The 10541-nt window shown below is 58.2% G+C and overlaps 3 protein-coding genes across 3 annotated transcripts; 1 reads left to right on the top strand and 2 right to left on the bottom strand.

Annotated features, from left to right (window-relative positions):
- The first annotated feature begins 588 nt into the window (after positions 1-588).
- On the top strand, positions 589-1952 carry birc5b (baculoviral IAP repeat containing 5b). Its single transcript, XM_053850019.1, has 4 exons — positions 589-905; positions 976-1085; positions 1618-1735; positions 1806-1952. Exons 1-4 carry the CDS (start codon positions 783-785, stop codon positions 1890-1892), a joined length of 438 nt encoding a protein of 145 aa, XP_053705994.1. The 5' UTR covers positions 589-782; the 3' UTR covers positions 1893-1952.
- A 1376-nt stretch (positions 1953-3328) lies between these two features.
- On the bottom strand, positions 3329-4084 carry LOC128749743 (involucrin-like). Its single transcript, XM_053849633.1, has one exon. It carries the CDS (start codon positions 4082-4084, stop codon positions 3329-3331), a length of 756 nt encoding a protein of 251 aa, XP_053705608.1.
- Positions 4085-7062: 2978 nt separating this feature from the next.
- Positions 7063-9365, bottom strand: neurod4 (neuronal differentiation 4). The gene is made up of 2 exons (XM_053849846.1): positions 9241-9365; positions 7063-8631 (listed from the first exon to the last, which is right to left on the bottom strand). Exon 2 carries the CDS (start codon positions 8627-8629, stop codon positions 7580-7582), a length of 1050 nt encoding a protein of 349 aa, XP_053705821.1. The 5' UTR covers positions 8630-8631; positions 9241-9365; the 3' UTR covers positions 7063-7579.
- Between the last annotated feature and the right edge of the window lie 1176 nt (positions 9366-10541).

The following is a 10541-nucleotide window of genomic DNA, read 5'->3' as shown; positions in this document are numbered from 1 at the left end:
CTAGAGCAGTTATTTCCAGATGCAGGAATCCACGCACAGACACTTTGGCGTCCAGAGGGTCAGGAGCTCAGAGAGTCAGGCGAGGTTGCTGAGCCAGAGCTCTGCCCGTGTCTTCCACTCCTCTGTCAGGGAAGACGTTTCTTGGATGTAACGTGTTGGATTCTTGGTGGTCATTCTCAGGAGGGAGCTGTGCAGTGAAGCCAACAGCAGCAAACATGGCGCCGCAGGATGTGCTCCTGTTGTGTGTCCAGGCTCCTGGTGCAGGGTTCAAGTCCGCCTTCTTCACCGAAGCCAAAGTCAAAGACCTCAGCACTTCTGCCGCTGCCACCTTTGACCTCCGGCGCAGCAGAAAAACAGCTCACACTGTGATGGAAACTGGTGGATGTATGGAGGAATGTGGAGAGACGACAGTCACACCCACCTGCGGCACTTGGGACCTGGATGTGATCGAGTCGGTCTCCCTCGTGGCCCCCTCGGAAGTGCACCTGTATTTCTCAGGGTTTTGTTGGGTGGCTTTGCCATCATGCTGGGCGAGGCTTTGAAGACCAGGCACAGGGTGAGGGTCAAACTGCCAGCTCTCTCCCAAAGGTTCTGAGGGAGACAGACGAGTCTGAACAACCCATGAAGGTGCTGCGTGACCACGAGATGGCGCCCTGCTCTCATCGCCCCTCAAAAACCCTGCACGTCTTCCCGAGCGCACCCGAACGCACCATCGTCGCAGCGTCTTAAAACACGCCCCGTCGGGAAGATGGCGCGAGCCCACCTGCGCAGGTCTGGACACCATGAACAGAGAAGTGCTGAACGCGCGGTTCCTGTCCTACCAGCGGATGTACAGCCAGGACGCGCGCCTGCTCACCTTCGAGGACTGGCCCTTCCGGGAGGGGTGCCGCTGCACACCTGAGCAGGTGAGCAGATTTTCACCGCGTCTCCCCTTCACACGCAGGGCCCGAGGCTGAGGCTGTGCTTGTGTCGCAGATGTCCCGCGTGGGCTTCATCCACTGCCCCAGCGAGAACGAGCCGGACATCACCCGCTGCTTCTTCTGCCTGCTGGAGCTGGAGGGCTGGGAGCCCGACGACGACCCCTGGTGGGCAATCTCCTCCGTCTCGCTTCGGAGCTGGTGCAAAACCATGCGCGGGTTCACCTTTAACCGTCTGCTCCGTGGCTCAGTGGCGTCGCTCGTGACCTCTGAAGCGGGAGCAGATGGAGGCCTGGAGGTGACGTGCATGACTTTATGTCTGGAGATAGATTGATCCGCTGACATTCAGGCTGGCAGTCGTAAATGGCTTTCTCTTTGAGCTAAATCCACCTGGAACTGCGAGGTCTCCCGTGGGTTCGTTGTCAGCTGCCAGTCAGAATACGTTCATCTTGAGCTCACAATAGTGGGGTCACAAGACGAATCGCTTCTGAGTGATGATGAAGTCCTGCATGGCAGCGTGTCACTTGGCGTGCGCCGTACCGCAGTGATACAAGTGTTTGACGTTCCGCATCAACACGACTGTGAGACAAACGCCATCATGACTGAGCAGTGAGGGAGCGCCGGCTCGGCAGTGGCCAGTGGCTGCTTCGCTGCTGCTGCCTGAGCAAGTGTGACATGTGGATCCCCTCCACCCACTCAGGCAGGAGCACAACAAGCGCTCGCCCGACTGCGGCTTCCTGAGGAACCCCAAGAACCTGGACCAGCTGAGCGTGCGCGAGTTGTTCCTGATGGAGAAGGAGCGACTGAAGAACTACATCGTGAGTGGCCGCCGTCGAAGCGCACTTGGACAGTGGTGGCGCTGCCCTCACCCATGCGTCTTGTCTGCAGAGGAAGGTGTCGCGGGCTCACCTGGCCCGGCTGCGTGACCGAGTGGACCAGACCAGGGAGACGCTGCAGTGCATGCTGGACAACTGACCCGGCCCGGAGGCGTCCTGGCAGCTCGTGTAGGATTCAACTCGCCAATAAAGTTCTCAGCCTTTTCGTCACGTTGTCTGACTCGCGGGTTGCAGCTGCATGGAAAGCCTGGTTTAGTCACTTAAGTCAGTGGCGTGTTGCAAGAGAAATGTTGCTCTTCCAAAAAGCGCCTTGCAGTTCTTGTTGCCAGGCCGCACTTCATCTGAGAGGACAGCAAACCCTTGTCATTCACACGTTCTGACACAGGCCTACGACTGAACTGGCTGCACAACACAGTCCGTCGACTGAGGTGACCACGTTTGCATAAATACGCTTCAATGTCCTCGAAGCCTCTTGGAATATTCGGAAGATGTTGGTGCCAAAGACGTCCGTGGAATGAAGTGATCACCACCACTGGAGGGCAGCTCTCACCCTCTCATTGAGACGTCTCTCCTGCCCCCTCCCTGCCTCCTCCTCCTCCGCTGACGGGCCTCCGTCCAGCACCCTCTTTCAGAGACGTTGACCCGGACAGATGGTGCACCCCCCCACCCCCCATCCCCTCCCGCCCAACTGTTGCTGCAGTCACATCTGCTTCTGTGTGTGTGTGTGTGTGTGTGAGAGACGAGATGAAGACTCATCATCTGATTGTAATCAAATTCACAACAAAGTTCCTCAGGCGTCCGTGAGCTTCTGATCTGAAGGCCAGGTCCCGCTCGTGTTGGAGTCACTTCCGATGCTTCCAATGGCAGAAAGTGAGTCTTCAGAAGCTGCGACAGCTGAGTGGTGGAGCCTCTACACGCGATGATGATGTTCGTCTCAGCGAGGTCAAAGGTCAGGCGCCCGTGATGGCCGTGGGGATCACACTCTCCGTCACTGATCCCACATCAGCCCTTTATCTGCCTGTTGCCGGGCGACAGAGGACGACTTCCTTTCCATCAGCTCCACGTGTGTGGCCGGCGGGATGAGGGCAGGTCTGACCTGCTCTCGCCCCAAATATCCATCTCCAGCTGACTCCTCACCAGTCAGTCCACTCGTAAGTCACAGCTCAGGTTTATCAACCAAATGACTCAGTTTCTCCATGACTCACTGTGTACTTGACTCTACGCAGATGGATTATTTTTGAGTCATTTCAGATGTGACTCAATGTGGTGGTGAATGGAGTCACAGATTTCCTTCATTGGTTTGCTCAGGAGTCTGTTTTCTCATGAGTCTGTTTGCTCTGCAGAATGGTTGGTTGTGAATTGCTTGGCTTCATATCAATTCAGTCATGACTCATGCTCATGACTCGGTGTGCTCATGACTTGGTTATGCTTGTGTGCTTGTGACTCGTCCTTGTGACTGGCTTTGCTCGCGACTCTCTGCGCTTGTGACTCGTCCTTGTGACTGGCTTTGCTCGCGACTCTCTGCGCTTGTGACTCGTCCTCGTGACTGGCTTTGCTCGCGACTCTCTGCGCTTGTTACTCGTCCTCGTGACTGGCTTTGCTCGCGACTCTCTGCGCTTGTGACTCGTCCTCGTGACTGGCTTTGCTCGCGACTCTCTGCGCTTGTGACTCGTCCTTGTGACTGGCTTTGCTCGCGACTCTCTGCGCTTGTGACTCGTCCTCGTGACTGGCTTTGCTCGCGACTCTCTGCGCTTGTGACTCGTCCTCGTGACTGGCTTTGCTCGCGACTCTCTGCGCTTGTGACTCGTCCTCGTGACTGGCTTTGCTCGCGACTCTCTGCGCTTGTGACTCGCCCTCGTGACTGGCTTTGCTCGCGACTCTCTGCGCTTGTGACTCGTCCTCGTGACTGGCTTTGCTCGCGACTCTCTGCGCTTGTGACTCGTCCTCGTGACTGGCTTTGCTCGCGACTCTCTGCGCTTGTGACTCGCCCTCGTGACTGGCTTTGCTCGCGACTCTCTGCGCTTGTGACTCGTCCTCGTGACTGGCTTTGCTCGCGACTCTCTGCGCTTGTGACTCGCCCTCGTGACTGGCTTTGCTCGCGACTCTCTGCGCTTGTGACTCGTCCTCGTGACTGGCTTTGCTCGCGACTCTCTGCGCTTGTGACTCGTCCTCGTGACTGGCTTTGCTCGCGACTCTCTGCGCTTGTGACTCGTCCTCGTGACTGGCTTTGCTCGCGACTCTCTGCGCTTGTGACTCGTCCTTGTGACTGGCTTTGCTCGCGACTCTCTGCGCTTGTTGTGCTTTGCTCATGACTCTGTGTCTCAGAGTCATTTGGCTCCCTAAGACTCACTCTCTTCCTGGGAGTCGTGAAGGTTCCTGGGTGCAGCAGACGGATGAACACTCAGATGTGAGTTTACAACCTGAACCTCCATCTGTTGCCGCTCCCCTGGCCTCCCCCCCCCCCTCTCTGGTGAATGAACAACATCACCGTTTGACCTCCAGTGCGACCTTTACACAAAGACTCAATTCCACGTGTGTTAGCGGCTAGCGTTAACTCTGACGTGCTCCAGTCTGCCTCAGCTCACTGTGGAAGCAGCGTTTTGGGCGAGTGAACCCTGTGCTCTCTGGTGTCGGAACGTGTCTTCCTGTTCTGGCTGTTGGTTCTGCCCTCCACACCTGGGTCAGGTCGCTCCTTGTCATCTTCTTTCTCTGTGTCTTCAGACGGCAGAGTGGGAGGTGTGCGGCTCGTCTGTCGGGTTCTCACGTGCCGAGTCAGCCGACTCTTGGGGAGGACTTTTCTGGGCTGAATGAACGGACAGATTGCTTGCTCGCTCGCTCGCTCGCACACGTTCCTGTCCCGGCAGTCACTCACACTCTCACTCCTTCACAGACCCCCCCTGGGTAAGAGACCTCCATCTGTCGCTGTGCTCGGCCCATTGTGGACCCTGGAAGCCCACAAAGTTTCACAAAGCAGTAGGCGTGCAGGGGGGCGGGGGGCCGGGTAAACAGCGCAGCACCTCCATCCCATTAGAAGCTCTTTAACTCTGACACTCGGGAGGACTCGGGCAGGACGGGTCCGGCCCCCCGTCCTCAGGCACAATGTGGCCTCACATGCTGGCGTGGAGGTAATGAGTCTGGGATGGCGGCGCGGCCCTGCCCTCACTTGTCCGTCCAAGGAAGAGCAAGCTGCTGGGTGTCGGGTCGCCACGTGAATCTTGTGGACCTCAGCTGAAGAAAGTCACATTTCAGCTCTGATCTTCCTCACAACTCGCCTCCACCACGACCCTTCCTGTTTCGGCCTCCTGCCCTCTTCGATCGAGTCGGTGGGTCGGTGGGTCGAGTGTGTGAGTGTGAGACCTTCACTCCGTGAACACTCCCTCAACCACAAGCTTTCGTCCTCCACCTGTTGTTGTTGTTGTTGTTGTAGATGCTCCAGGAGCTCCACTCCTGCCCTGACCTGTGGTGATCACAGCCACACATTAGGAGGACCCCACTGAAGAACCCCTCCATGAGTGTTCGTGCTTCCGCCTCCTCTAACGTGAGGTCAGTGGGGGGGCACCTCACCACTCCAGGAGACAGACCAGGAGGAGGTCCTCCTCTGGAGAGGTTCTCCTCTGAGTTTGTCCTGGACGACTCAGCCTCTCACTCCTGGAGACTGGTGACCGCAGGTGAGAGGAGAGCCCCACCGGCCAGTGGAGAGCCTTGTCTTCTGTCTCTCCAGCACTGAAGATCTCCCTCCTGTCCACCTCACGCAGGAGACGGGTCACTGGAGGGTTCTGCTGGTGTTCAGGGTCTGGAGGTGGGACGTGACCGAGGTGAACCCCTGCAGCGACAGGTGTTGACGCTCTCAGGTGAACACGGGTGCTTCGTTCCTCGCCACTGAGCCGCTTCCTGGTTTTGACTGACAGCACTTGCGGTCGTGGTCCGGAGGGTTCGAGGTTCACCGACACCCTGGGTGTGTGTGTAGGGCAGGTCGTTTCCGATCACTGCCTCGGAGTCCCTGGTGCTCCAGTGCCAGTGGTCAAAACTCAAACGCTCTGACCGCAGCTGAATGCACCTTCACTGAACTGCCAGAGTCTTGGGTCCTGCCGAGGTCACAAGAGGTCACCACCTCTTGCTCTGCCTCTTCTCTCTTTCCCTCCTCACAGGGATCTCCTTCCTTCCGTCCGCCCGCATGCTCTCACTCTTTCTCCCTTCCCTAATGTGGCCCAGCTGTCCGTCAGCCCGCCCCCCCTCGCCCCCCGCGGCTCCCCAGCTGTCCCCCCTCCCGTCGCAGCCGCGGCAACAATGGGGGGTCACAGGTCAAGAGAAAGAACAGGCTGCGCTCACAAAGGAGTTGTGGCGCCCGCTGCAACAATCGCTGGCTGTTTCCCCTGCAGGACTGGAAAAGACAAACCTTTGGAGAAGTGGTGGCCCCACCTTCCACCCAGACACTCCAGCTCGCCACTCTCCCACTCCCTTCTCTTTGTTGCTCTCAAGAGCCATCAAGTTCCTGGGCGCGGCGTGGAAAGTCAAAAGCAAAGCTCTTGTGGTGGTGGAGTGATATGGGGCCGGGGAGCGGGGCGAAGGAGCCATGTCCGGCCTGTGGGGCGTCCCTGTAGGGGCAGGGGCCCTGCAGTGTGTTGGCATCAGCTCGCTGGGAAAGTGTGTCACGATGGCGCGCGGAGGAGCAGAGCGCCGACAAAAGCTGCTGCCACATTCACCTGCTGCGTCCGGGATTTTCCCACGTCCGCAGATGTTGGCCTCGGAACTCGCGCAGTCAGTGAGGAGAGTCTCAGAGTGTGGTGCAGGTTTTCTCTCAGCCTCCTGGGTGATCCAGGCACCGAGACTTTCCGCACGTTCACCTCTTGCTTGCTGTGACCCGGAGAGGTCCCCGCCAGGATAGAGGGAGTGAGCGTGAACACTGACTCCACAAAGGCGCCTCGTCCAGCCAGCGGTTCAGCGCGCCCCGGCTTTGCCTGCTTGTGATCATGTGACCTGGTTCGGCATGAGAACATGGGCGACACAGTTTCCCACCGTTCTTAATGCCACAACAGATGCTGCTGATGGTGAGGATGGATATTTAGATCGTACTGTCGGCACCATGTTGGCGTCACGTTTCTCCTGGCCTTGGTTCCCCTCCAGATGTTGGCCATTGCTGTTCCAACTGTGGAATGACTGAGCTGATCCTGAGATGTCTCCCACTGCATGAAGGTGAAGGCCTAACACCCTCAATGATGTGTGCTCCTATGAAGATGGAAATGGGTCCTGCTGAGAGGTGAGCGACAGAAGAAGACTGAGCCTCACGGTTATGGAAATATCATATATATAAGAATATTTATTCACATTTAAGTGCAGCAGGACAGCCAAATATTTACAGGCGGACGTGAAGAAGTGAAGTAACCTGGACAAACAAAGAAATAAATAAAATAAATAGCTGTCATGGACGACAACAAACCGGGAGAAAAAGAACTACAAAATAAATATTAAATACAGAAATAAATAAGGTATTGCTTCTGGGTGGCGTCGCGAGCGCTGGGATGGCTTGGTGAAGGTCATGTGACGGCGGCCCGGGGCTGCGGACACGCCAGAGGACACGCCCAGTTCTGAGGGAGCGGTGGAGTTCTGCGCCCTCTTGAGTCCGGAGCTGCTTATGGGACGTAAATATGGCAGAGGTAGAGGCTGCTTTCTTGAGTCAGTGTTCACCCGGACTCCACCCGGCACAAGTGTCTCGGGCAGCTCCTGGCAACTCCGATGGGGCGCCGCATTCACTCGTCTGAATGTCTCATGCATCAGACGCTAAGAACAAAATGGCGGTCTGGTGCCTGGTGGTGGTCACCAAGTCGCTCAGATGCCGCTCATCTGAGCGCTGATGAGGTGCGAGGCGCCGAAGGAGTCGAAGGCCACGTCCAGGGGCAGCTCGTAGCGGGATGCCTGGAACAGGGGGTGGCCCCCCGATAGACCTGCAGCCGCCGATGAGGTGTAGTGGTGGGCCGAGAGGTAGTGGCCCTGGTGGGACGGGTAGCTCCTCTCTGAGTCGTGGGGGGACGGTTCTTGCTTCAGGGCAAAGTTGCTGCTGATGCTGAGGGGGGGCGTGAGCGGCCCCTCATATGGCGGAGTCCCGCCGCCGCAGTTGTGCGGGGAGGGGTCGTCGTAGGCCGGACCCTTGAAAGCCTTCACGTGCAGGAGGTGGGGTGCCTCCATGGAGCCGTAAGGCGGGCTCGGCAGGCCCGGGGACGGGTAGCTGAGCGAGTGAGCGACCTGACTCCCCGCCAGGACCGGGCCCCCGCACTTGTCCTCCAGCTTGTTGAGCAGCACGGGTGAGGGTCCGAGCTGCAGGCAGCCGGCCACCAGGTTACTGGTTGGCTGCGAAAGCCCCTTACACAGCATCTCCATGAAGCCGTGGCTCTCAGGCGACTGGCCGCTCTCCAGGACCTCGGACAGGGCCCAGATGTAGTTCCGAGCCAGCCGCAGGGTCTCGATCTTGGACAGCTTCTGGGTCTTGGAGTAGCAAGGCATCACGCGGCGCAGGTTGTCCAGGGCGTCGTTCAGGCCGTGCATGCGTGAGCGCTCGCGGGCGTTGGCCTTCATGCGCCGGGCGCGGAAGCGCTCCTGTCTGGCTTTGGTCATCTTCTTCTTCTTGGGCCCTCGCCGTTTGGGAGCCGCAGCGCCGTCCGGGCCCGTCTCCTCCTCCTCCTCCTCCTCATCCTCCTCCACGTCCTCGCTGCCCATCTCGGTGCAGGAGTGGATCCGGGCCGCCGCCAGCCCGGCGTGCCGCCTGGCCTCGGGGCTCTCCTCGCCGTCCTGCGAGCTGGCGTCCTCTTCCTCCTCCAGCCAGCCCAGCGAGTTCACCAGCTCGCTGACATCGGCGCTCTTCCCAAACGATTTGGTCATCATGTCTGTGTGGAGGGAGCCAGAAGTCAGAGGTCAGTGAAGCTTTCGGAACACAAGTGGGAGTCTGCGGCGTAAGTCACTTCTGCTGTTTCATCGTCATATTTTCCCCTATTCACCTTCGTATTTCATTTTTTAAAATATTTTGTCCACTGCTGGGTTAGAAGCGCTGTGGTTTTGGTTGGAAAGTTAGTTCATAGCTTGAAGTTTGGTTGAGTTGCCTGATCATTTGTGTCTGTGTTTTCCTCGTCGTTTATGAAGTGCACATGAGGCTTTAATCCCTATTGTCCCTTGAGTTCCATCCTGGTCTGCTGCCCCTCCTGCATCCACGGGTTCGAAGCGCCCCGAGCTCTTCGCTTCAGCACCGCAGACAGCGCTCCGTCAACATTTTAATTCCTGCGGCGGAGACGCGTCAATCTAGGACACGGGCGGATTTGCTGCGCACAAACTCCCAGATTAAATCTACAAACACCAAACCAAGCGTCCGTTTTCCGCTCCTGCCGTCGCAGGGACTGACTTCATTCCACCGGACCGCCTTGAGTTGGCAGTCATCGGCGCGGCTTCTGTTCTGAGCGCGGATGAAGGCGGTCGTGGCGCGCGAGAGCGGCGGAACTCACCTGTGCGGAGTGGGGAGCGAGAGAAGTGACGGTGCTGTCCTCGGGGTGCCTCTGCGCATGTGCCGAGCTCGCGCGCTCCTCAGGCTTCCATGGATGAAAGTTCCCAAATGAACCGGACCGCACCGATCTGCAGCTTTTTGGCCTGAAGAGGCCCCGCCCACGGCCCCCACGAGCCCCCCGCGCGCCGCTCGTGTCAGTCTCGTGGACACAAGTTCCAGCAAACAAATGAAGGAACCCCCTCACGCCGCCCCCCAACCCCCCCGGAACACTGATTTATTCCTAAATCCGGACCCGAAGCGGCGGCGGGGGATGGGGTTGATGAGACGCTTCCACCGCCCGTGACGTCACTCTGAATGAAAACAGCAAATCTGCAGCATGAAGCGTCTGTTTCGAGTTCATGCTGACCTCAGCCGAAATCCGGCTACTGTCCGGTTCGGCCAGTAATATGAGGTCAGGACGGAACTTGGCACCCGGTCACTTGGTGTGAGAACAACTCTGTCCTCCATCTTTCGTCCTGTTTATTGACCACTTCGAATGTTGACATGTCTTCTGTGTGTGGCTTCTTCTTCCTCGGCTGCTGGCGGCCCCTGGCCGCAGGTTATAATGTGGCCCCTGGCTGCAGGTTATAATGTGGCCCCTCGCTGCAGGTTATAATGTGGCCCCTGGCTGCAGGTTATAATGTGGCCCCTGGCTGCAGGTTATAATGTGGCCCCTGGCTGCAGGTTATAATGTGGCCCCTGGCTGCAGGTTATAATGTGGCCCCTCGCTGCAGGTTATAATGTGGCCCCTGGCCGCAGGTTATCATGTGGCCCCTCGCTGCAGGTTATAATGTGGCCCCTGGCTGCAGGTTATAATGTGGCCCCTGGCCCCAGGTTATCATGTGGCCCCTCGCTGCAGGTTATAATGTGGCCCCTGGCTGCAGGTTATAATGTGACCCCTGGCTGCAGGTTATAATGTGGCCCCTGGCCGCAGGTTATAATGTGGCCCCTCGCTGCATGTTATAATGTGGCCCCTCGCTGCAGGTTATAATGTGGCCCCTGGCCGCAGGTTATAATGTGGCCCCTCGCTGCATGTTATAATGTGGCCCCTGGCCGCAGGTTATAATGTGGCCCCTGGCAAACGCTTCTGGCCTGCCCTGGTCTATGAGAGGTTCCGCGGGCCGGAGTTCAGGTGCCGCTCAGGACGGGGTTGCTTTCTGCAGTGTAGCCATGCGCTCCGTGTTGAGTGGGGCTTGACTCATTCATCTGGGGAGTGAGAGGGAGGCCGGGGACAGTGTTGGGCGCCCGTGTCATCGATCGATG

The sequence above is a fragment of the Synchiropus splendidus genome, chromosome 18 (assembly GCF_027744825.2).
Source record: "Synchiropus splendidus isolate RoL2022-P1 chromosome 18, RoL_Sspl_1.0, whole genome shotgun sequence".
NCBI lineage: Eukaryota > Metazoa > Chordata > Actinopteri > Syngnathiformes > Callionymidae > Synchiropus > Synchiropus splendidus.
The sequence above is the reverse complement of the archived record's forward strand: the minus strand, read 5'-3'. Positions and strand labels throughout refer to the sequence as shown.